The 27,358-nt window shown below is 39.0% G+C and overlaps 1 protein-coding gene across 4 annotated transcripts in view; it reads right to left on the bottom strand.

Annotated features, from left to right (window-relative positions):
- Window positions 1–2,929: 2,929 nt before the first annotated feature.
- Window positions 2,930–27,358, bottom strand: part of ZSWIM6 (zinc finger SWIM-type containing 6) — a 111,726-nt gene continuing 87,297 nt past the window's right edge. For all 4 annotated transcript variants that reach the window (XM_001234009.7, XM_004937262.5, XM_040656058.2 and 1 more), the window contains 7 exons: window positions 25,851–25,997; window positions 23,387–23,647; window positions 19,550–19,685; window positions 12,890–13,047; window positions 12,203–12,366; window positions 7,864–7,945; window positions 2,930–5,550 (listed from right to left, as the gene is read on the bottom strand). In XM_001234009.7, the coding sequence (XP_001234010.2) occupies window positions 4,688–5,550; window positions 7,864–7,945; window positions 12,203–12,366; window positions 12,890–13,047; window positions 19,550–19,685; window positions 23,387–23,647; window positions 25,851–25,997 (1,811 nt within the window). In that variant the 3' untranslated portion in view covers window positions 2,930–4,687. The remainder of the gene's footprint in view (window positions 5,551–7,863; window positions 7,946–12,202; window positions 12,367–12,889; window positions 13,048–19,549; window positions 19,686–23,386; window positions 23,648–25,850; window positions 25,998–27,358) is intronic.

Raw genomic sequence — 27,358 nt, 5'->3', positions numbered from 1 at the left:
AAAGCAAACTGAGCTTGAACTAAATTGACTTTAGAAACTAAATGCTTTAGAACACTAAAGCAGTATTGAAAAGTCACTTTCAGAGACTTCTGAAAACTCACAACTTAAAATTCAGGATGAATGTACAAAGAAAATGATAGAATATGGGTTCCCTGCAAAAACTTACTAATGCAAAGCACTTGGAATATCTTCTGTGCTTAAAGCAGAGAGAAGGGCCTACAGAATTTCATCTGTACTGCAAAAACTGCTGGTTGGTCATCCAAAGCACTGATTGCACATATTAGCAGATTCATCATTTTGAAAGAGCTCCATCTGTTCTGCTAGACAACCACAGTGATCTACAGACTGTCTTCCAGTAACAGCTCTAGATTCAGACTATTACCTACAATTAAAAAAAAAAAAATCTAATAAGCTCCTTGTCGTGTACATGCTATCCAGTTTTGGCTCTACTGCCATGGCATTAAAATCAAATGATTTTGAGATTAAGACATGAAGTACTCATGGGGAAGCTAAATTGCCTTGGACTGCAGCTGCACCTCAGTATATAAAGTCTGAGTCTCCCACATACGCCTCTTCTCTCCTGCAGAAAACTTCTAACATTTGTCTCTGAAGGGAAATCTGGATGTAGAAATGAACTGAGTGCTGAAATACTAAAAATCTAAATTAAAGTAACACTGTTTGGGCAAGAACAATTTCTCCTGGCTTCTGTTCTAGCAAAATGAAGTCTAGAGAAGAACTCTGAAAATGAAGGTACAAGCAAAAGTCATTATTTGGGGCAAGATGGAATCTCATAATTCAGAAGTAACACCACATCTTTCAGAATTTCCATCAACTCACCAAGAGACTGAAGATTCAGTGGCAGTCTGTGATGTGGGAGAATCATGTTCAGTTCCCTTCACTACTAAACAGCAGTCCTGGATTAAAAAAAAAAAAAAAAAAAAAAGAAAGAAAAACGTTCTCATTTAAGTGACTATCAAAAGGTACTGTAGCATTTTAAGACAATGATAGCAGTAGTGTTCAGCTGCAGATCTCAAAGACATGGTACGAAGAGAAGCACTCTTGTGTTTTGACCAGGCTTCCTCGCACTCCAAAATTAATTCCAAGATGTAGAACTTACTTCAGAAATATTTGATCACAGTTTTCACCTACAGAGTCCTCAGACTTTTTTTTTTTCATGGAATCTTTTTTCTAGGCTCTTGATACCTCCACAAAAGAAGAGCAGTATATAACTAAACTAGAAATACGCGCCAAGCCTCAGCCTCTGAGGGTTTTAAACACGGTGTGATTCTCACCGTGTAGCACCACTAAGGACTACAGGAGATATCAGTCAGTCACGAAAAGACATCAAATAAACTTCCATCAGTTCTGATAGAAGAATAAGCCATTCTGCTCATCAAAAGCGGGTTGCAACCACCAGGAGTGCATTTAATTCTAATCCTTGTTTTTTGCAATCTCCATAGTCTACAATATCCATAATAGAGGTTTATTTTTACAAGGCAAAAGAAAACCAGGCCAACTCTATTACAGAATCTGATATCCTATTGTTCCACATTGTTTGTAACAACAACTTTAAGAAAATTCAAATATAATATGAAACCACTACTAGGCAGGGCAAGAAGTTACAGAAGGTAAGACAGAGGGCTGGAGCACCTCCCCTGCAAAGACAGGCTGAGGCAACTGGGTTTGTTCAGCCTGGAGAAAAGGCAGCTATGAGGAGACACATTGCAGCCTTCCAGTATTTAAAAGGGGATTATAAACAGGAGGAGAATCAACTTTTTACAAGGGTAGACAGTGACAGGACAAGGAAAATGGTTTTAAGTTCAAGAAGGGAAGGCTTAGACTGGATGTCAGGGGGAAGTTTTTACAGAGAGAGTGGTGAGGTGCTGGCACAGGCTGCCCAGAGAGGCTGTGGACACTCTGTCCCTGGAGGTGTTCAAGGCCAGGCTGGATGGGGCCCTGGGCAGCCTGGTCCAGTACCAGAAATGGAGGTTGGTGGTCCTGCCTGTGGCGGGGGGTTGGAACTGGATGATCCTTGGTGTCCCTTCCAACCCAAGCCATCCTATGATTCTAAGGTACAGAATATTAGAACTACCTTCATTTGACCACAGCTCAGTTATTTGGAAGACACCATAGAGACTAATTTTACATGAGAATTTGTACACAGATTCAGATCTTTTCCTTCTTAATCTTCCAGTGTCTCAATTCTCACAGTCAGAACTCATGGGTACATTGGCTTCTCTCTGATAGTTGCTTGCCAGTTCTTTTTTTCAGTGGAAGACAACTGAAAATGAAAGGGAAGGTGTTCAGATTACAGAGTCATGTATGACGTCATATAACATATCAAAAGACCTTAGTAACAGAAAGTTCCTATTCTATACTCAGTCACACCATAACCTACTACTCACCGAGGTATGGAAAACATACATAAACCCTAAAGAACAAGTGCTCCCAGGAAGAGGAAACATCGGCTGTGAGCTGTGAGTCTGGTGGAGTAAGCTGCACAGATCAGAATACACAGTATATTTTAGAAAAGTCAATCAAAGAACAGCAAGAACTGTCCATGAGCTTACTGGCAGCACACCAACTCTCACACTCACCTAAGCAATCTACTGAGATGGAAGATGTCACTCTGCCACCCCACCAGGGCAATACATCAACTGTATCTGCTGTATAGACCACACGTATTCCTTCAACTGCAGGCAGCATTTGGTGCCTCCTGATGGACCAGGTCTTTTCCCATCTTTTGCACAGGACCTGGTGCAATTGTGAGCGCAGCCACTTTCTGCAGTGTTTTGAGGAACAAAATTCTTTCCTATTCTTTGTGGCCATATTGCTTAAGATGGCAATGCCCCACAGTTGTAAGCTGGGCAGTTAAGATACACAAACCATCTGGTCAACTCCAGTAACAGACACCATAAAGGAGACAGAATCAACTTTCAAAAAACTAATTTTAATCAAAACAAAAAAATTGTTGATCATTAACAAGTTTATAAAACAGTGATTTAGTTACATAAATAAATTGATATCAGTGTATCAAATCTTAATTACTTTCAACTTCATGAGCATGTTTACATGGGTGATGAAGTACAACCTTTTTACCTATTATAATAAATAAAATGGAGAGCATGAAATAGTTTTTCTAAACAAAAATACCTACAAACATACCTCTAGCATGTTCTCTAATGAAGGGAACAAGAGACACTGGACAACTTTTGCACCAAAACATAAAAACTGCTTTAAAAAGCACAAGGATACAGAACCATCAGCTAAAGTAAAGACACTATACTGTAACCAAAGTTGGTATTTAATAATATAATGAACAGTTTGGTAGTTAGATCTCCAGTTTGGTTATTTTAAAGCATTAAGACAAGGCAAGATAGAAGGCTGCTTTTGTCTGAGTAATTCTAGAGAAAATAAAATATATTAAAAAAACAAACTGAAAAGTAGAACAGTCATACCTACACAACTTTCTGTCCTGCACAAAGTCAAAATACCTATGCAGAATATATATATATAATATATATATATATGTTATTTGTGCACAAAGGTTAGCTTATTATTAGCTCACTGCAAAGGCGTAATGTATCATGTCAATCATTTTGGAAAACATTTTGCGTTTTGTGTCAAAAAGGATATTTCTTTTAAGTTTTCTAGGCTAGGAGGCACAAACCCCGATTCTGGCATACTGTATTCTTAATGCTAAGGCTTGCTGCTCTGGCTGTGTATTTTTTGTTGTCCCTCTTTACTATAGTGCCTGTTACAAGCATGTGTGTATGTGTGTATACATATATATGTATACACGGGTTGTATAAATATATATATATAAAATTTTCCCCATTAGTTATCAGTCCAACCATGCAATCCAAAAGGTGGCTCTGCATAGATGCCCAGCATATAGTTCACCACCTGAGCCAACCCTGAAGCAAGGCGCACTTTAGTCCTTCTGATAGGTTTTCTTTTTTGTTTAAAACCAAGCTACTGCAGCTTCAAGTATTTTGCATTACATAGATTTTTTTTTATAAATTAGTTAATGTTATATTTTTCAATATTCAGACATATACTATAATATATATACAGTACAATAAATGCTCTCATTCTTTTTTTTAATTTTTTTGATAAATCCCTGAGAATGTATGTTGACAGTTGCTAAGTTTCCACATGCACAAGCATTGTGTGCCATGCTTCTGGATGAACAGCACTGCAAAGCCACGTGGTCAGCCTTTTAACTATTAGTATTTCATTTGTTGGTTTGTTTAAATATGCTGAAATGTAAGGATGAGTTACAAAGGAGTAAAGCTGAATCCATTCGAGGTACTTATCACAGGATGGAGGTGTTTTGTTTGGTTTTAAAGCCATTGCAATATACATTTGTTTTTGAGGCTGTGAACGTATACAGAAAGAACAGGAGAGCAATGTGGGCTTTTGCCACTTGACAACATATACTCAGTGTAAACCAAACCTTTTTTAACCCCTCTCTCATACAAAACAGAAAAAAGGAAAAAAATTAAACACACAAACTTTCACAACATGACAGTTTAGTTTGCAAACTCAATATAACTATACACATATAATACCGGTGTGGCTCTGTTTCTTTAAGTTAAAAAGGATACAAAGGCAGGCTCAAGTAAAAACAAACCATCCCTTCCCTCCCCCAGCTCCCCCCTCCCCCCCCATTCACACATTTCTGTCAACCAAACCGCTCACGAACCAACATCATCAGTTTCTTTTTGCCTTTGTAGATTTGTTTTAGGTTGTCAATGAACTGTGTAAACTGGATGTGTCCATCATGAGCCATTAAGAAGGTCTCTCGAGCCTTGCTGAGGAACTCTATAAACTCACTATAGTGTCGAGGGCTGATGTGAGTGAGACGTGAATGAGTCGTATTAATGTAGGCTCCAATCGTGGCATCCAAGAGTTGCCTTAAAGGGGCTTTGTCCAGTGACATGAGCTTACCAGAGTTCCTCCTTCCATGAAGTCCTACCATGCCAGGAGTGGTCAAAGTACACCTACGCAAAATGTCTGACAGTACTGTTGCACATTTGACACTTTTGACCACCAGAGGTATTATAGCTGCTAGCTCATTTTTCCCAAGGGAGTGGCTGAGCGCACATGCCCACAGAACGTCATTAATGGCAGGGTGTGTGTCCTGATTGTAACTCAGGTTGAGATGTGTCATGGCCAAAGTGGCCAGCTTGTAGGCCCGCATAGGGTAGCCGCGGTGCTCCATGTATCGTGCTATAGTAAAAAGCTGCGAGTAGCTCATGCCGGTTGTAGCAGCATCTAGAACGATTTGGTAAGCGGTCTCAAAAGCTATATGATCCTTTTCACATAAGGTCAGTGCAGAGAGGGCACAGTTTTGAGGATCCTTCATGGCACACTGTAGAGCAAGCGTCCTAGCACTGCTGGCCAGCTTCTCCTGCTGATGGCAGTCCAGGTGCAGACGGACGATGGTGCTGTTGGACATCACTGTAGTAGCAACAATACTAGTGGCTTCGGTTGGAGTGAATAGTGTAAACCAGTTTTGCATGATGCTATCCAGTGCATAAACACCTGTAATAGAAAGAAAAGATCAGCTGCAGCTGATAAAAGCTAGCAATAGAGATGCTTAGCAAGATATTACATTTTCAGCAGTCTATAATGTTATCAAGGGGATGTGCCTTGTCAAGAAAGCCTGGAAAAAGACAATAAAAGAGAGGCTAATGTGCAAAATATGAAGCAATCACTGAAATGCAGAGAACAACTAAAAAAAAGTCTGTAACATAAGCTTTAATCTCCTGGTGTGACAACTGAGCTGTTTTACTTATTATTTAAAACAATCTGGATAACAAGAGCTGGCTCATTTGGTCTCAGCACATCACTCAAAAGCAACCCTCACACTGAACTATTTTAAAAGGCAATTTTAACTTCTTTTCTCAGTGTGGGTCTCAAGCTCAAGTGCATGCAGAACAGAACGTGAAACCATGCTAGTGGCTTACTTACTAGAACATCATGGCATTTAATACTAGGCATGCCTTAAAAAAAGAAAAAAAGACCAAAGAATCCTAACCCATACACCTGCTTCCAACAGGTTTGCAGATACGGCTTGAGTCAAAATCAAATGCACCTGAACACTAAGCTCTGTATTAGGAAAATAATTGGAGCAATATTCACTACCTGTTATTATACGAAATAGATATTGTATTTAGTATCACTTTATTTCTGGTGTGAGTACGTTTGTTTGGCAGGGGGAGGATGGGGGAAACTCTGACTGATGGGTTCCATAACATAACTTTATAGCCAACTAGAGTGCCTTATTTATGCTAGAGACAGTTTACACACATTTGTGAGCCCACCTAAGCCACATCTAGAGGTCCTCATTTTCTCTGTAGGACTCTGATGCTTCCTGTGTATCCCTTCACTCATGTGCAAAAATTGAGCACAGCCAGAGCATACCGTAACTTCATTTAAATAAGCAGATTACTTGCTTTACCAATATGATTAAGTCTCAAGAGTACTTTGCATGACATTAAAGGTTCTTTATTGGATACTTCTATTAGAATATGTAAACTAATTTAAAGCTTTTACAACCAGCATTTTATTTGCCAATACGCAACTGCACAAAATAATATCCAGGCACTATCTGTAATATACCCTCAGTAATAATTATCTCTGCAAATATATAAAAATGATAAAACAAGAGCACTGCATCAGAATTTTCAGACAGAAAACAACTTCTGGCTGAGGGCACACAAAGGCAAGTTGTCTTTTCCTAAGCTACTGACAACATTAATTTTCCAGTTAATCATAAAACAAATAAACGAATCCAATGAGTAAGCAGCAGCAATTTTATAAAGTTCTGAAACTCAAGAAGCACCTAAGAAACAATCCAACTCAAACGCATGAAAAATGAGTAAATACGGCAGGGAACCATGCTTTCAGGAAATACCTCTAATGGCAATTAAAATTGTTCCCTTATCATAGTATTCATAGTGTCCCTACTATCACAGTTGTTGTTTTTTTTAAATTATTATTATAATTTCATTTTTTAGAGCTACTGCTTTAAGTGTCCTCATGTTCGCTTTTAGATTCTGCATCTTCATCTTGCAGATGATGAAATACAGAAGCTAAGGGATGCAACACATGGGAAATCCATGGCAGAATGCAGAAATGAACAGAACGTCCTGATGAGTGCACTGTTCTCTCACTGCTGTCCTTTTAAGTATGAAGCTGATTCTGATTCCACTTTCTTTTTTTTTTTTCCCCAACCTCATGTGGTTAAACAATGGTTATATTACTAACTGGCTTGCTTTCCAGCACAAGGCAAAGTCACATAACAAAGTTGTATTGCACTCTAAACTTGGATTTATACAGAGGTTTAGAAATCAGAAATTGAGAACTCCTTCGTGAGATTATTCTCAGCATTTCATTTATCTTTTTTTCTAGTTCCTCTTTCCCATGATTGATCAAATAGCTATCTCATATGCACCCCAGACCTGGCCTTTCTGAGCAAAGTTTTAGCGCAGTGTAACAATCTTCAACAGCAAGCCTTTTCTCTACTGAAACATCAGATCCAAATAGAACATGGAGAGTAGAAGGGGAAATCTGGGGTATGTCCCATGATGTTACACACTCCTCTATGCTGCAGGGCAAAAAGGTCACATCACATTACTCAAATATTATCTCACCTGGCCTGTGCCTATTCCATCATGTGCTCAAGAAAACCACTCATTACTGCCATAGCTAATGCCTTCTGTAAAAAGTAACTTTCTAGGTAACAGAAAGGCGGAAACATTTGCAGAGCTTGGGTATTAACAAATAAGACCAAGTTGTCTAAGATTAACTGATGAAAAGGCAGGAGCTCTTGAACAGCATCTTTGCACATACCTACTTCTGTTGCACACGTTACCAGCCACCTCACCATTTCCCGCCGTCGCCAGTTCAGCGTTGACAGCGTCATCCGCATCACCTATTAAAACAGAAACAAATAATCCTAACTGTAAAATTGGTAGAAAAAAACAGCAGTTAGGTATTTAAGTTACTCAGATACACTGGGGTTCAAAATAGCAGCTTCTTGCTCCCTCCGCTCTGCTATGTCTTTCAGCCGACAAGATTTGAAAAATACTGTACAACTACCTCAGAAGAGCATGCAGAGCGTAATTCCAACTGCAGGCCCTTCATGTCTAAATGAAAGACCCTCTTTTGTGAGGGAAAAACAAAAACAAAACAAACTCCATCCAATTACTAATGATTCAGATTAAATTACATTGTCTCTCCTCCCCCTATGAAAAGTAGTCTTTAAAGCAGAAACATATCCACTCTTGTTGGGTAAACTAACCCAATTTCACCCTACATGTGCATTTCTTTTCCTTGACTTCAATAATATGGACAAGAATTTGAATTTTAATGTCTGCTAATTCTACAACGATATAAATACACTTCTAAATATATTCAGATATTATTTAACCTCCCATAGCAAGGACTTCTCTACCTGAACAGAGACCCTGCAAAAAAAGCTCCATCATAAAACCACTGGAAACCCAGAGTTTTTAAAGCTTTGATTGCAGTGCCCCTATTATATTCCACTGTCAGTTCTTCCTGCCTTATTTACAAAATGTAGGCAAAAATGTTTCTTCAGTAAAAAAAACACCACACAGAAATTGCACAGAAAGCTTGCTTTGGCGAATCGGACATTACACAGATACAGGTAAAGAATCCAAACAGTCTTCTCTTTTACTATCTCGGTCATCATCCCATAGCAATAGCTGTAGTAATGAAATAAGGTCAATCATAAAGCTTTCAGCAATGAGCAATACCTATTAAAGCCATAAAATCCACTCATTAAACAGTTTGGATTCAAGCAGTACTTGTAAGAGAGTTCTCAGCTCATGTGCCTTCCCAATATTAAGGTGGCTTCAAAGCAGTATGCAGACCTCTGTCATACCAGCTATTCCTGCCACCTTCTTTTGTCCTAAGCTGTAGAAAAGATGATTAAGAAGATGGAAAGACTACTAAAGAACATGAATGAACTGTGTGGTTGTGATTCCATGGTGGTCTCCAAGCATTCCCACCTTGGGAGCTTGGTGACTGGCTGTCACAGGATAAGAATTGTGTTGGCTTTATCAGCCTCAAACATTGAAACATCAGTTTAACTAAGCTTTATTGTAAGTGCTAGAGCACAGAACAACATTTTGAAAGAAAGTAAGTTGATTTGTAAGAATCAACTCCATACAATTTCAAATGAAAACAAAACTAACACAGAGCATGGAAAAAGCCTTTGCTTGAAGTATGTCTGGAATGGAAACAGCATTTCCATGTCAAAAATGCTTTGGAGTTGTCCTAGTTTCATCTGGCATAAAATTGTTTTCCTCAGTGTGTCTGGTATGATACTTTTTTTTATTCTCTCCTTCATCCCAATGGAAAGCAGGAGAGTGAGCAAACAACTGTGCAGTGCTGACCCACCTGCTGGGTTAAACTACAACAGGAGTGCATCTGTCCTCTCCATCAATGAGAAAGTCAAGATGACTTCCTTTACTGATGCACAGAAAACTGAAGGTTAACATTCTTCCAGTATCCAAGACCAAATTTCAGCTTACCCCAACTAGAGTGAACCCAACAAAAAACAGATTTATGGACTGAATTCTGCTATTGATGCCAGAGCAAAAAGGTTAAAAAAAACCAAACAACTGTATGAATGACAACTTCATTTGAAGTCTTCTCTAATTACATTCTTCTCTGTGGTGGTCTGTAGAAGGATAAGTCACAAGAGTCTTCAGCAAGCGCAGTCAACATAGTAACAACTCCAGTGTAGACAGTCCTAACTTGAGAGCAAAACACAACATCGTATCTAGTCTCTTGACTTGGACAGGTTTGTCTTCAACTATTTTGGAATTGTGTATTTTTCACCTGATTAAACTGATGGGCTGAGAACACTAAGAGAGGGGTCCTTTAATGATGATTAAAAATAAAACAAAAACAAAACAACAACAACAACAACAAGGATTTCAAATAAAGTATATACTGATGTCTCGATCAAAGAGGAGCTGAAACTAATCTAAATCATCATCCATGTTGCCAAGGTACTATTCCACTTCTGCTCAAAACACTCCTGAGACACCTCTTCTATCAATGGAAGAGGGCTTCTCAAAAGGTAATTCTGAAAATGACAGGAAACCCCTCTGAATATAGAAAATTGTCCGAAGTCAAAGTCTCTTCATTTGGTCCTAATGGATTTTTATAAATTTCTTAATCTAGAGGAATAGAAGAGCTCAGCTACTCATAAGACATGCAAGAAACGGCCAACCATTAGCTTCCACAGCAATGTGAAAACTCTTTGTCATGCACACTGGAATAAGATTTATTTACAGGTATTCATGGAAAGGATACTACTTGCCCAATATGCATCAAGCAACCATCTGCACTAATTCACTCAACAATTCTGCCAGTATACTTGTCTGTACATATGCAATAATATTCTCATTGACATAGCATGATAGGCAAGTGGAGGAACAGAATCTGCTCCTTCACCAGCAGATCTTAGAACATCTGTGTCAGTAAGGTTCTGAAAGACAAAATACACTTGAGGTGTTCCATGACCATTTTTCCATGCTCATGACCTCCTTCCATGACTAGTTAAAATGCTTTCCCTTTGCAGAACACATGCTGCCATCAGAAACAGGGAGAAAGAACCCAGTTATCCATACATTTCTCCCAAATCTAGAACAATGCAAGAAGCTTTTCTGTCCTGGAGAACCCAGTGAAAGAGTTGTGAAATTGCTCGTGTCACCGTGGAAAAGAACTAGAGTTTCTATGCCAGTTTAGGTTTAGTTTTATTCAAAGTACTGTATTTAAGAGGAACTGTAGAATCAGAGAATATGGCAAGCTGGAAGGGACGACTGAAAAATCAAGCCCTATGTCTGAGAGCATTGTCCAAATGCTTCTTGAACTCTGGTAAGCTTGGCACCATGACGACAGCTCTGGGAAGCCTGTTCCAGTGCCTCACTACTCTCTCAGGGAAGAACTTGCTCCCTAGAAATACAAATTCATGATGTTTCTCTCATTAGATATCACTGAAAACATTCCAAGGACACCATCAACCACAAACAGATATCTATAAACAATGACATCCAAAGTGTACTGCTACTACTGAATCATCGTTCAGTGTCTGAGGTGACTCGCAGATCAAAGATCTTTCTTTCTCAAGTAAGCAAAAATTCAAGGCAGAAACATACCCAGATGTGAAAAAAGAAACAGTTTTCCACAGCAACTTTAAGAATAGGAAGGGCTAATGTAGCATAGAGAATCTTAGCTTTCTGATTAAAAATTTCTGCTTCTAAAAGTCTAAAGTAGGCAAGTAGTACCTTCCTTTGTCATGAGAAGCAACTGGGATACAATATCCTTTTCCCCAGAAGTCTGCAATTTCGTTTACTGAACAAGGTAATAAATGGTTTCCTGACTTTTGCATGCTTTTTTTTTTTTTTTGGTCGTTTTTGTTTTTTTTTTTAAGAACTTCCTGAAGAGGGATGAAGAGATTTATTTTTGTTGAATTGTGTAATCTCCAAGACTCATCAATGTATGGCAATACTTCACCAGATACTTAAAAACCTGGCTGTATCTTTTTAGCTTGATGAGACTCCTAAGAGCCTTAAAACAGACCTGAGGCTGCTGCACACCTCAGATTGCATCTGATGCAGACAATCATCTCAAAGTATGTGGAGTGCAGTATTTGATGAAGAAAGTGCTGTTGGCGCAATCTGTTTTAGAAACAGGATATTATGATTGCCGTTGGTATTCCCTACTAATTCAGCAGGCAACCTACCAAACCTTGTTTAGGAAAATGAGGAAGGGAAGAATGGGAGGAATAGTAAGAAGCTCCTCAAGACCATGCAAAATATCTAGAACACTTCTAGCCAGCAGAATAATTTTTTATCTCTGGCCACTGTTACATAAACTCCTGAACTTATTGCACCAGTCTTCTCTGACCCATGAACAGAATAACGCCCTGCAGCCAGCTCCTCCCAGGTCTTTCCACCCAAATGGGACAAAGGGGCTGAGCAGACTCCTGTTCTAAAGTGAAATTTACCAGTCAACTTCACATCAGCAGGCAGTATCTAAAAATTCTAGACAGAGCTCAAGCCAGTATGGTCCTCGGAGACTTAAAGAGCTGAATCCACCAACAGAGTCTAATTGCTGTATTCTGCTTCTTAATAATGAACAAGGGAAATACCTGAAGGCCCAACTCCAGAGAAACTTTTAGCAGAGTGATGTCAGGCAAGCTGTCCATGAGTGTAGCTATTTTAAATGCATCCTGGGCAAGTTTGAAGATATGTGATGAAGAGTGGATGTTTTTCTGTATGGATTCTAACACTGTTTCCAGCCTCCGAACATCACCTGCAAGATGTAAACAGAATCAACAAAACAGAACAAGCTCCCAAGACATCGAAGGATGCATTATAATTAAGCCTGCCTTGCCGCAGCAATAGTATAATGATTCAGTTGTATGCATTTTGTTGTTATAAACCTTTCATAATTAAATCACATATCAACAAAAGATATAAGAGAGCACAAACTCCTTTTGTGTCTGATAATGTTAGTGTAGTACATGCCAAAAAGTCAACCCGATTTGTGAATTTTAGAAGTGATTTGTCCACTGCTGGGTCTCACAGTCATGCATCAGAAGAACAAAAAGCTGTCTTCTCAGTCTCAAATCAAGTCCATCTGGCTACGCTCTCGATAGCTTAACTACTTTACTAGAAGATTTAGTGAAGATTTAAGTCAGTTAAGCTTGTTGTTCCCCTTTCAAGCTCCTGTCAGACTGCCATTTGGATTCCTAAACACAAGATTCAAAATCCGTTTACGCCGTATAATATTAAAAGCATACATTTAGCTGAGTATGTAACTGACAGCACTGTACCTTTGGCTGCTGTTAACATGGTTGATGCCAGCTCACACTGCTGGGATTCAATGTGACTTAGAGTGAACCAGCGGGGATACCGGTTTGGAACAACTGATGCAATGTGGTGTGGGCGGGACATGTCTCCAGAAGGAGCTGTAGATTCCAATACTAGCAACCTGAAATAAGGAAGAAATCCTCTTTCATTAAATCAATATTACATTAGGTTACTCATGAGCAGAACTAAAGCTCCAAGAACACTTGACCTTGTTTATAAAATGTGCCCTTTTGGGTACAAAAAGATATTGGAAAAATCAGTTTTTTTTTTTTTTTTTTTTTTTTTTTTTTTGAGGAAACTGAAATGCTTGGGGAATCTATTTGCTAAATTTGCTTGTATCAACAGTGACCTGTAGGAATGCACAGGACAATTAAGCCATCCATTAAGAAAAGCAGTTGAGACCTTCTGCATCATCCTTAGAGCTGAAACATTTTTCCTTCCCTTCTTTCAGCCTTTGAACCACAGCTCTCAGGAAGGAAAATGCTTCTCCATCATACTGTAACATGTAAATGTTTTCTAGCATTACTGCAAGCACAACTGCAACTTCCTTCACGTGCAAATGATTAGCAAAGTAAGGAAGATGGATATTCAAGAATTCATTTGGATTTTGATCTTAAAAATCAGACATACCAAAAAGGAAATTTCACTATTTAACTACTACCTACTTTGTAAAGTCTGTAAGCTACAGTCTGCCAACATTGCATAATATACAATGATCTGATGTTAGGATCCCAAACAGCAGTGACACAGGAAGTTGCTTTTACTGATACTTTTCAGATGGTTTTTGTTTTGCTAATCCTTAAGCAAGGATTTGAGGTCTTATTCACTAAGAAGTATTTACATTTAGAAAATTCAAATTTTTTGTGCTTGTTCTTGACCACAATAGTAGAAGTGATGGCCAGTAACAGAGACTCAACTGATAATCCTTCTTCCAGCCAGAAACAATACACAATATACAACACAAATGCCAAAATAAGTAGAAGTGGTTGAATGAAAATGCTTGTATTCAATAATTAAGCATGGTTTCAGGACATGAAGGGTTAATGAAACATCAAATGATAGCAATAAATGACGTCCAGAAACAAAAGCTTTCCAAATGCTAGTTTCTTCATTGGGTTTAAAGTTTTAGTTTTCTGGCACTCACAACACTCTAGCAAATTACCATTCAAAAAATCTGAAGACTTATTTGTTAGTGTGCTCCTATACTGAAGGCTTTCTAATTATTTACTCCTGTAACATACCAATTGCTTCTTGTCTAAAAGAATCTCTTCAATGCTACCCAACAAAGAAAGCAGGAGTCTGTTTTTGTATGCTTTCACATGATTTGAACCTCAATGCAGTGTACCACAGTCAATTTCTTGAAATTCTGAACTACTTCATAACAACTAGCAGACATCTCTATTTTCCAGCACTCATCCCTGCTGTAAAGTATTTTACAGAGAAAATGCCCTTATTGAGTAAGATGCAGAATATAAATACTTATGTGACCCTACTTAAGCATATACAACAGTTCATGTGGACACAGCCAGGTAAAGTCTAAACTAACTACCTCAAACACTAGTACAAGCGAACCACAGATTGGTTAGGCTTCTACCAAATTTTCTGAAGGCCATTTTGACTCCCTCAGATAGGCCAGCTATAACACAATCAGCACCTAATTGACTTCTACAGGAGCTGTAGGTTAAGGTATGTTTGGGACAACCAGGGGATCAGGCCCATCCACCATGGGTTCATGAAAGGCAGGTCCCACATGACCAACGTGATCTGCTTTTACGATGGCCTGGTGGATGTGGTAAAGCTGTTGATACAGTCTCCAACAAAGCCTCTGACACTGTCTCCTAGAGTACTCTCCTGGAGAAGGTGGCAGCCCGTGGCCTGAGCAGGTGTACTGTTTGCTAGATAAAGAACTGTCTGCATGCCTGGGTCCAGAGAGTGGTAGACAGTGGAGTTAAATCTAGCTGATGACTGGTCACGAGTGGCATTCCCCAGAGGTCAGTATTGGAACCAGCCCTTTTTAATATCTTTACTGATGACCTAAATGATAGCATTGAGTGTATCCTCAGTAAGTTTGCAGATGACACCAAGCTGGGAGGAAGTATTCATCCACCTGGGGCTACATAGGCCCTTCAGAAGGATCGGGATAGGCTGTATAGCTGGACTGAGGCCAGTGGGAGGAAGTTCAACAAGACCAAGAGCTGGGTCCTGCACTTTGGCCACAACGACCCCAGGCAACGCTACAGGCTTGGGCTAGAAAGGCTGAAAGACTGTGTGGAAGAAATGGACCTGGGGGTGTTCGCTGATGCTCAGATGAACATGAGCCAGCAGTGTGCCCAGGTAGCCAAGAGAGCCAAAGGTATCCTGACTTGTTTCAGAAGTAGAGTTGCCAGCATGAGCAGGGAAGTGACCATCTGTCAGTACTTAGCCCTGGGGAGGCTGCACCTCCAGTACTGTGTTCAGTTTTGGGTCCCGCACTACAACAAAGCCATTGAAGCCCTGAAGCATGTCCAGAGAAGGGCAATGAAGTTGTGAGGGGTCTGGAGCACAGGTCTTATGAGGAGCAAGTGGCTGAGGGAACTTGGATTGCTTAGTCGGAAGGAGGATCTTAAGAGAATTTATCACACTCTACAAAGACCTGAAAGGAGGTTGTGGCAAGGTGAGGGTCAGACTCTTCTCCCACGTAACTAGTGACAGGACTAGAGGGAACAGCCTCAAGTTGCACCAGGGGAGGTTCAGGTAGGATGTCAGGAAAAACTTCTCTGAAAAAGTGGTCAGGCACTGGAATGGGCTGCCCAGGGGGGGTGGTTGAGTCACCGTCCCTGGAAACATTCAAGAATCATGTAGATGTTATACTAAGGGAGAAGGTTTAGTGGGAAAATATTGATGGTAAGATCTTTTTCAACCCTGGTGATTCTATGATTCATAGTAAGAATGGAGACCTTAAGACAGTTTTAGGACATCTGCAACCATTCTGACAGTTTTCTGTAGATTGCTTAAGCAACTGACAGTATCTTTAAGAATTCTTTAAAAAAGCTCATTGTAAATATATGTTAGGGTATTTAGCAGGCACACAGAAATACCACACACAACATAAATATCCATCAGGAAGTTATTCTACAGTTTTCAGATACATGAATGTGCACACTAAAATTAAAAAAAAAAAAAAAAGAATTAACCAACGGCCTGTTTGATTTGTATTGAGGGCCAAATCTGTGTCCTAGTACTGCCGAGACACCTTTTTGCAAAGCTTTTTATATGTAACAATAAAATGTGTGTAAATTCTTTAGCTGATTTTTTTCCGAGAACAGAATGAGGAGGAAAAAACACTAAATAATTTCAATAAACAGGAAAAATCTCAACTACAGAATGCAAAAGTAACAACAAATAGACAGAGTATGAAAGGAAGAGACTGTTTTGGGGAAATCTTTTGTCACTTCAAATTTCACTGCCAGCGTCTGTGTTCCGCTGCTGTGAAAAGGAAATGCGGTTGTGAATTGGTGGCTTTCATGCAACTTTGGCAAGACTAAGGAACATCAAAACAAGCACAAGCTACAACAGATTTAGCATTCTTAACTTTTTTTTTTTTTATTTCAAACATCAATTATTTAGTTAGGTCTTAGCAGAGCTATCTTGTGACTAAACATCACCACTAAAGCCCAGTTCCTAAAGCCTGGGTGAAATTCAGACTTAACAAGAGATCAGCAAAGCTACGTCAAACGTTCAGATTCCATGTGAGCAGTCAACTAGGTCACCACATATCCACTTTTCTCTAAAGCTCCACTCTATGTTCTGATGCTGTGAGAAGATAAATGTAGACAATAGTGACCACCAAGAATAGCAAGCACACCCTGTGTTTGCAAACCTGAGTTATATGAAAGGCACAACCTCAGCTTCTATTGATTTTTTGTATTGTGTACTCGCCACACTGAAAGAGGATTCAAAAAATGAAACATGAACAGATGATTTTGAACACGCAGAGACAGAACAGAGCTACCATCATCAGTAGCTGTACAAATCCACATAGATTTGTACAGCTACCGTCATCAGTAGCTGTACAAATCCACATAGATTTGTGTGTAGGTTGACTCTAAATACTTTTATATGTGGAAATCAAGTAGCTATGGCTTTGTGAAGTTATCTTCTTTGAAAAATATTGAGGCACAGAAAGAAATATGCTCCACTTCTAAAAGCATGAGGAACTACAAAAATTAATAGGCGGCACCTTTACTAACTTTCAGGTGAGATTTTTATCTTTGACAATTCCATTTCCTCACTGCCATGGAGGAAAAGATGCTCAAATTTCCTTCTTCTGATCCATTCTACCTCGCAATCATGAGACAACTATTAAGTCTACTTGTTTGTTTTCTTCCCATGAAGGCAACAGTAAGTCAGTTTTTTTTTTTTTTTAAATCAGGAGTTCTTTGAACTATGAACTACCATTTTTGTGCGACTCAGAAGAGTAAATAATCTTCTTAAAGAACATTTTTGAGAAGCTTTGAGAAGTGCTTAAGAATGCAGAGACTTGAACAGAAAGTGCCTCCATCTGCCAATATCACACTTCAAAATAGGAGTCCATATTTCTAAAAAGTGCCATATATCAAAACGCACAAAAGCTGACTTTTGTTTAGAGATGAATTCTCATCTGTCTTATAAAGCAATGCCAAATGGGCTTTGGAGAACTGGCCTAATTATGCCAATGTCTCATGTAATTTTACCAGATAGAAGCAAACAGGCAGCTCATTCTGATACTCGTTTGTTTGTCTGTTTTGGGGTTTTTTTGAGGTTATTTTTTGGACAAATAACTTCCGTTGAGATGGCAGGAAAGTGTCTGGATTGGCTAGAGATCTGATGATTTAGGATCTTTCAGCACTTTGCTTGTTTCTTCTGTTGTGAAAAGAAACTTCCAGAGAAGTTTTCGGGAGTGACGTGTCCTTGTACAAGAGGAATGGCATGGTGCCATGACATTCACTGAAGTGTCCAGTGCACTGCACAAAGCTGCTGATGGATATCTTTTCCAACCTTTCAATGTAGTTTAGCTTAAGGAGGAAAACCCCACACAAACGACCTCTGAGAAACACTTTAACGTACTGACTGGAAATCAATATAAAGGCAAAAGTCTATTTCACAAAAATTGACTTTTTTTCTTCCTACTGTGCATACTGTACTATCTTGATGATCTGCAATGACCAGTGTTATTGACACATTTAAGAAAGAAAACAGTTGTACCTAGCTGACAGCTTTCTGATCATGTTTGAATGTTCTCAACAGTTCATTAACAATACATTGTCTTGTCAATACAGTTCCTGAATTTCTAATTACGAGCAGCAAGTATGCAAGGCCACTTTGTATTTCTGAGACCCCCTCCTCTAACACCCATTACCAGATATGCCTAAAGAAAAAAACAAACAAAAAACAACAAACCTAGACTAAACAAACTTTTGGTCTAATCTGATGGAATCATAGAATCTCCAAAGTTGGAAAAGACCTACAAGATCATCCAGTCCAACTGTCAGCCTATCACCAATAGTTATCACTAAACCATGCCCCTGAACACAACAGTAGCTATCCTGTTTAGTTCTTTGACCACACAGTTGTTTTCCCCTTGCTTACCATTCTGCAGAAACTCCAGAAAAAATAAACACACCCAAACCACTAACACAATCTGCCTGATGAAGATAAATACTATTAATGTGGATAGTACATCCTACAATCACTGTGCAATCATTCTTGATAACAGTGACCATGAACACCAAACAGACGTGTTTAAACAGAGACTTGATTGTTCCTAGCAGTCAAAGAATTGCCACAACCAGCAATCATCATTTAATACAAGTTATTGACAGCAACCAGGCAATCCAGATGGGACCAGCTTCTTCCCTGCAGTGTAGGAGGACAACAGATTTATTACTAATCATTTAGACCCTTGAAATTTCCTTCAGAAGGCTCTTCTTAGCCACTGCTAACAATATGGCCTGCCCTGAGATCAAGCCAACGCACACTGAGAGCTCTCTGAGAAATATCTTTCTCCCCATTACTGAAGACAAATGGGATGCAAGTCACATATTTCATTGTCATATAACATATACTCCATTCAAATCCCAGTGTTCACCAAGAAGTGTGTGCAAGACCGTCTAGTTATGAAGCACAACAAGTAATGTATCAGACAACACCATATGGTTTAAAATCTACCATCGACAGCTTATTTATAAAGATAACTAGTGGAACAAACAGTCCTACAGAACTAAGGCTAGAGGCTAAGCAGGAGATGACACTGAAACTGCTGGTTAGACGCCTCTTCCCGCACACCATTACCACCACAAACAGCTGGATGAGAACACACATGCTAACACTGCCACTGTTAAACACAGAACCACACATCCTAACAGGGATGCCAGAATGAAATAAACAGTTTTAACAGAAAGCTGTTTTACAGTTATAGGTAAACACTAATTGTACATTTATAAGTTGTTATGCCATATTAATACAGACATCACTTGGTTTTACAGATGACAGAACCAAAGTAATTTTTCCTTAAAGGGAGTAATGCTGAGGTCTTGCTTACCAAGCTTTCCCCTCTTTTCCCAACTGTTACTTGTGGTCTTTCTAGGTGACTTGTGAATACATACCGCATGGCTCTCAGTGCAGTTTTGTATGCCAATTCAGCATCATGAGGTAGGAGAGAGGTGAAGAGATACTTGGCAAATGTGTGCATTGGAACGCTCTCTCGATGAATGACTTCCCCTAATCCACTATATGGTCCAGCTGCAGAAAAGAGAAAAAGAATGTCCATCTTTACAGACTGTTAAAACCCAACTTCTGCACCTTTAAAAACACTCATGAGAATTGGTATCCAGTGTTTGCTGTGCTAAAGGTAAAACTGCATTGATTATTTTTTGTGAATCTTATCATACCTATATCACATATATATGAGAACCGCTCTGAAAGTAGTGCCTCCTGTTTTATGATGTTAGCGCATTTCAGAGGTGGATGTTGGTGGTATGGCAGTAGAGGTTGAACCTCTCACCAATATTCCATTACATTTTGTTGCCATGTGACAGATGGCAGCAGAGGGGCAGAGTCTGGCAAATGGTGTCTGACATGGAAGTGCATACTAAGCAAAGGTCTATTACTGAATCCCTCCATGAAGAGAAAACAGCACCCATTGCAATTTAACAGTGGTTGCTGAACTTTTACAGAGGCAAAACAATGGAGGAGCACAGTGAAGCGGTGGGTGCGTTTCAGCAGAGGGTGACAGTGGCAGTGGTTCGCCTCCAGTGCAGATTTTTACAAGTGTGGCAAGCAGGCTCTTCTTCATCACTGGTGAAAATGCACAGCTAATGATGGTGATTGTGTTGAAAAGTTATGTTTTGTAGCTGAGAACTTGCTCTATCAAATAGTGTTATTGTGCTCTTTGCATCTGATGTAGTTTCTATGTAAATCAACAGGAGGCAATACTTCCAGGGTGACCTAGGTAAAGTATATTACAAACCTATTACATACCATATATTCTTTGAAACAATGAGACAGACTGCAAATTGCACAGTGCTAGGCACATTACCAGCCCCCACACAAATGACAGTCCCAGAGCATCATGAGGCTCATTTAACAAGTTTATGCTATGCAAAAGCAATATGTGTTACTCTCAGCTTTGCCTCCACATCCTTAGATTGTGCATATGAATCCCTATGCACCTACTAGCACTGTGTGACTTCTTTCTCAAAGATCCATCAAAAAGAAGTGTGGGTTCAGTGAAGAGGTGCACACCTTCAGTTGAAGTTACATGACCAATCACTACAACAGCATCTGATCCTTAGTAATCTCACGTGATATAAGGCATATGAATTACCCTTTGATCTCCAAAGACAAGGTCAGATCTTGCAACAAAATCTTGTTTTGCTAGTCTGTTATAGCCATGTGATCTCAAAAATTACATTTGCTATGGGAAAACTATCCCCACTGCTGTGACAATGGATTTTGCCCATACCCAGTGCAGTACTTCCTAAGAACAGTGTCAGGAATAACAGCAAAAATAAATGAAAATTTAAATGTGATTATTTCTTTGATGCATTCTGAAGGTTAACAGTGACTATGAATACCATTTTTACATTTTTTCTGCAATCACATGAGGCTGCTATTCCTGTTAACATGAACACTACGTCAAGCAGTTTTAGGCTTCGGCAGCTAGTGTAATATGTTGCAAGATACAGAACAAGAATTGTACATTAACTATTATTGGACAATTACTGCACAGGTAGCAACCAGCAGTCCTAGAAATTACTGAGAGAGGATTTTACTTCCTTCTGTACTACAGATTTCAGTACACCTCACTTGGATGAACAAGGACTGGATGAGCATAATTCACTGCAGAAGCAGATATTTTCCAGCAGCAGTTCAAAATGGCTGGCCCCACAGATGAGGATGTACTTGCACAATTTATGCAGCCACTTCTGCAGAAGAGGATGAATTCCATGGAACAAAGTTTGTAACAACTTGAACAAGCACATCTGTTCCAGCGTTTTTCTGACTGCTTCTTTAACACAATGCTAAGGTAAAAGAATCATGTGGAGCGAAAAAGAATCTGACCTCCATAGTTGGGCGTTTCTTAAGATTGGAGCCAATTACAAAGGAAATGTCAGTGAAGATTTAGTAGGTAACACAGGGTCTTGTATAATCATTTAAATGAAGGTGAAATCCATTAAAAACTATCTAGCACAGCTTCAATGAAAGAAGCTGTTCCATATCTTTGCCAATTGGTAGTCCAGTCAGAAACTCAGGACATGAGGAATACGTGACAAAACATTTATCTGAAAATATATTCTGCCATTAACTTAGTCGGCAAGCAAAAAAGTAAAACAGTTCTTGCAACTAGTTTTAACATTCTACCTTCCCATGCATTCAAGCAGTAGCTACATACAGTATGCATTAATTGGCATTAGTAGCAGAGAAATCGGCTTAATATTGGATTAAGCTTTCTTTATTATATCTTCAGGACTTCAACTATAAAAACAACCAAAATGATTAAGATTTTCCATCACTGTACAGTATTTCCTCCATGTGAGCTGGCAGTTTCTGTCTAACCTGGTGTAAACTGAAGACAATGCAGGAAAGTTAGATTTCTTGGCAAAGAGCAATGCAAGACCCTCTTTGCACACTGCTCATCACAATTTCCTAGGTAGCTATTTTAGCAGATTTCTTGCTATGGTCAGCTGTTTACTGCTCCACGGAAACAAAACATCAGTGATCAAAGTAGTCAACAAGGGAATACTCAAGAGAAACCCTGCCTTTTCTTCATGAAGCATCCTTAACTGTTAAGAGATGCAGCAAATTGATTTTATAATCCATAAGATCTCTGCCTAGTGGTTGTTAATAGCCCGATCCAATGAGAAGCTGTTCTTGTCCAAAGGCCATAACGCAGCAGTAGAGCCATATTGTAAATGGAAGCTCTCCCCATGGTGCAGCTTCTCTGCAATGTCAAATGGCACCATCAGTAAGTAACAAAGTCTTTAAGAACCTGGCCATATACTGCATCTCTTCCATTAAATGAAACATTTTTTTCTAAAAATGTCTCACAAAGAAAGTAAAAACCTGACTGCTGTGTAACAGTCTTCACAACTCAGCTAGAGCGATATTGTACTCCTCACCATCCCTTGAACAGGTATTCAGAATGTGGACCATGCCTTCACCTAACTAGTTCCTTTAAAGTTTTTTCTCTCATTTAAAAAAACAAAAGCCAGAAAGATAACTTCAGAATCCACAAGGCTACTTTTTGAATATGATGCTAAAGTGATGTGTGCTTTTCCTTTTTAGAACTTAAAGCAAAGGCATGCACTCTTTTCCCACAGATTTTGTTGCAGTCCACGGCAATGACTCCCAACCAGAAAATCGCCCTTGATCGCAGTTTAGTCACACGATCAGTCTTTAAGCCTCAATATCTGACCATGTATTTTAGTTTTCAGAGGGAATTAATTTTCTTAGATACCAAATAAAATGTTATACTTCTATCCCAGCAATTCTAAGTAAATTTTCTAAGCTCTTTACTTGGGGTGAAAAAAAATCTTCTTGCATTTACGAAGCTGACAGCTCTTTTTCAGGAAACAAGTGATGTTCAGAATTCTGCTACCTGGGAGCTGCTGATAACTGATTTCTGTAACATTTAATTGGATGCCTGGGCTGAATAATTAGGCTACTGAGATTATGACACACAACAAATAAATCTAAAGAACAGAATATAATAAAAATTGAAATGAAAGGCTCACACGTCAGGAAATGCTTTATATCTACAGTTGTTGTATTACTTGGTGTATGTTTGATTTTTGTAAGAGACTGTAAACAAAATTTTGCTGGAGTTCTACATGAAAAAATATCTTAGGTAGGTAAGATCAGTTTCCACAGAAATACTAGTTCCATGGGCTTCTGTAAGTGAAGACAGTTTAAAGAAGCAGTTAGCGTCTATATTAATCTACCTTCTAATAGGAAGACTGCTTGTTTTCGAAAAATCTTCACCAGAGTATCATCCAAATCAATTTCCTGTAGCTTAGAAATGAGTTGCTCCTCATTTCGACAAACCTTCTCTTGTGCATACAAGCCGTCTGGCATTATTCGTTGCTGTCCCAGCCCTATCAATGCTACTTCCACAGCCAGTGTTAAATACGATTCCCCTTCTTCTAAGAACTTGTGTGCAGGCAGGTGCTGGTACTCCAGAGATTTGCATTGCCCCATGTTCTCTGTAAAGGGTAACACAAAGAATAATCAGTAAGCCATTCTAATCCATAATCTGCTTATAATGTCACATTTACAAATGCTACCTCTGTCATTATTCATTTCTTTAAAATGATTTAAATTACTGGCTTTATCTCAAGATCCAGTGTAAACTACCTGATGCAGGGAGAAATAAACCAATTAGAATTTAAAAAATAATCACACAAATAAAAAGAAAAGATTTGTCTTTAACTCATACGATTTAGAGGAAAGCAGTTTTTCCTCCAGCTTAGTGCTAACAAGACCAAAATTAGATGATGCATCTCCATTTTTTGTTTTTTCTCCCCCACCTATTTCTGTATCTCCTTAAAGTCTTAGTGTTGTATCAGTGGACAGGGAACACATTTACACCTCTGCATATATTTCAGATAAAATTATTAAGACTCTGCAAATACAGTAGGTCTAGTAGCTCCACAACTTCTTAAGCATTTACTGGTAGAGTTCTTCAGGAATTTGTATTATGTGTGACAACTATATTTATGATAAATGTGTATAGAGTCTCTGGACTTTATTGACATTGTTCTTACTTTCAGTAAAGAGTACTTGTAAATTCCACAGAGACCAAACCATATATGGCTCTAAGAAGTACGACCAACTCATTTGGCACTTTACAGATGACAAAACACTATTTCGGCCTCTAGCAGTTAACAGTCTAATTGGGGAAGAAAAACCTATGATGACAGATGTTGGGAGACAGGCAACTGCAGCATATGAGAATCCAGAACACATACGTGTTGTGTAAGGGAACTTACTTTTCAACATACAATTTCCATTTCTTAAGTTGTGGGTTTTTTTGTTTGTTTGTTTTTTTGTGGGTTTTTTTTTCCTTGTTGTTCTTGTTTTTATTTTAGTTTTTGCATTTTTTTTAATTGCAAAGAATTTGGTTTCTCATTTCTTTTAACTAAAAGTTTTTCCAGAATAGGTGGATATGGGATTGTAAGTTTACTGAAGAAAATCTCATTGAATGAGTTTTGAGGCAAGGTCCCAAGAGGATTGGGGATATGCATACATAAGAGTTTTAAGCAGAAGGATGATTCCAGCTTCTATCCACACAGAAACTACTGCAGAGGTGGAAACAGACTGAGAATGAGGAATGCATCTTTTAAGTGCTTGTGAAGCAAATGTCAAACTTGAAACAGGCATACACATCCTGATCAAAACCATGCATGAATTCTGAAACACTACTTTCCAGTTCATATTTTTTGTAGACCACTGAAATTGTTTTGCCATCTATTTGAAGACTTATGCACATATATAGCTAAGAAATCCAATAACACCCTGTGCTGCATTAGGAGAATGCTGCCAGCAGCCAGACCCAGCAGGTCAAGGGAGTTGTTCCTTCCCCTCTACTCAGCACTGGTGAGAGGCATATAGAGTGTTGCATCCTGTCCTGAGCTCCACGGTATTTATGGTCATACTGGAGCAAATCCACTGAGAGGTCACAAAGGTGATCAAGGGCCTGGAGCTTCTTTCATATGAAGAAAGACTGAGACAGCTGGGACTGTTCAGCCTGAAAAAGAAAAGGCTCAGGAGGATCTCCTGTAAAAATATCCAATAGTAGAATGTATAGATGACTGACAGATTCTTCTCAGTGATACATCATGACAGGACAAGAGGCAGTGAGCACAAAATTAAACCCAAGGTTCTATGTGAGCATAATAAAATACTTTTTTTTTTTTTTTTTTACTGTGAGACTGGTAGGACACTGGAAGAGATTGCCCAAAGTTGTAAAGCCTTCATTCTTGGAGTGCCTCAGAATCCAACTGGACACAGCACTGAGCAACCTGCTGTAGCTCACCCTCTCTAAGCAGACCTGCTTTCCATCCTCAACAATTCTCTGATTTTGTGACCTTCTGCATTTTCTCAAAAAGAAAAAAAAGAAAAAAAAGCCCAGAGGAATGTAAGCGGAGATACTGCTGCTGTAGGAACTCATTTGCTTTTACTTTACACATGAAATACAGCATTTTAAAGAATGAGCAACGGATAATTTTGGAAGTGTTTTTATATAGCTTAGAACAAAATTCCACTTTCAGTATTTTCTCTTCTACACATTTTCTTAGAGAAGGTAAATACGAGTTCTCACACTATGTTAACTCAGAAAAGAAAGGTAGAAAAATGCCTCTGGGCACTCAAAACAAACAGAAAATAGCTTCCTGTGCACAGCCTTACCCATGAAGTCTGAGAATCCATGGAAGCTCTCATCATCCACCCTGCAGGCTTCCATTAGGCTACTGAAGAGAGTGCCAATTGGATCCAAAGGATGTCCCACCCAGCCTTCAAGATTTGTTATTGAGGTTACTCCTTTGTGGAGAAGTTCTGTGTTAGAAAAAAATGTGGGAGAAAGGAGGGAAACAGAGCATGTTAGCTGCATAAAACTATTACAGAAGTAAAATTGATTAAAATGCTTTCAGTACAGAGTTCAAAGTATTAACAGTAGTCTCTGTTAAGAAAGAGGAAACAGCATCTCCCCAGACAAATTAATTGCCCTTCATGTATATGTTTCAGAGGAAAAAAAAAGAAAAAGAACAAAGGCCAAACACCCTTTGAGCACTAACAAAGCTCATTATGTGTCAACAATTTCAACTGCAGCACTTTCTGAAATTGTTCTCAATGGCAGGAAGTCTTCTGAAAACATCTGCTGATAATTCTGCTGACATCAAAGATATCAACTTTTCTGGGGGTAAAATATCCACAGCTGTTTCCTGGTTCAAAAGATGTAGTACCAGTTTTCACATCTTAAGTGAACATGATGGTGCTGAAAGAAACGAGAACACTCTAAAATATGCTCCATTTTCATTAAAAAAAATATCTGAGCTTAAGTACATTTAAATATTCACTGAAGTAATAAGCTCATAATTATAGCTCATTTTAAAAAAAGAATGAAAAGGTTAAATGAGGTATACAAGAAAATTTGCCCTTTAATTCTGAAACGGGTGAATTTTAGCATTCTAAAATTTTCTACAAACACACTATTTTGGATACTTTGTTTTGTACATGTCACTCATTGGATGGAACATAAAGAAATCCTTCAGCACTGTGAATTGAAGGAAGTACTCAGCCCTGGTGAAGCTGCATCTGCAGTACTGTGTTCAGCTTTTGGCCACCCTCTACCAGAAATATGCTGGAGTGTGTTCAGAGGAGGACAATGAAGCTGGTGAGGGGTCTGGAGAACAAGTCTTAAGGAGAGAGGCTGAAGGAACCAGGATTGTATAGTCTGGAAAAGAGGAGGCTCAGGGGAGACCTGATAGATCTCTACAACTACCTAAAGAGGGGCTGTGATAAGGCGGAGGCCTCAGGTTGCACCAGGAGAGGTTCAGGTTGAAAAATAGGAAAATCTCCTCTGAAAAGGTGGTCAGGTACCGGAGGGGACTGCCTAGGGAGGTGGTGGAGTCACCATCTCTGGAAGCATTCAAGAAACACATGGCAATGAGAGACATGGCTTAATGGTCACCGTGGGGATGGGCTCATAGTTACACTAGATAAACTTAGTGGGTCTTTTCCAACCTGAATTATTCTATGGTTTAAAAATTGTGCAGAAGCTGCTACAGGTGCTCTGCTTTTCTTCCTACCACACACTAACCCACAGCTGCCTTTGCTTGCTCTCATTCGTGGACTGCTACCTTTCTTTAGTAACCACAAGTGTTACAGTAAAGCTTTAAAACACTAGAAAGCCTGCT

The sequence above is a fragment of the Gallus gallus genome, chromosome Z (assembly GCF_016699485.2).
Source record: "Gallus gallus isolate bGalGal1 chromosome Z, bGalGal1.mat.broiler.GRCg7b, whole genome shotgun sequence".
Taxonomy (NCBI): domain Eukaryota; kingdom Metazoa; phylum Chordata; class Aves; order Galliformes; family Phasianidae; genus Gallus; species Gallus gallus.
The sequence above is the reverse complement of the archived record's forward strand: the minus strand, read 5'-3'. Positions and strand labels throughout refer to the sequence as shown.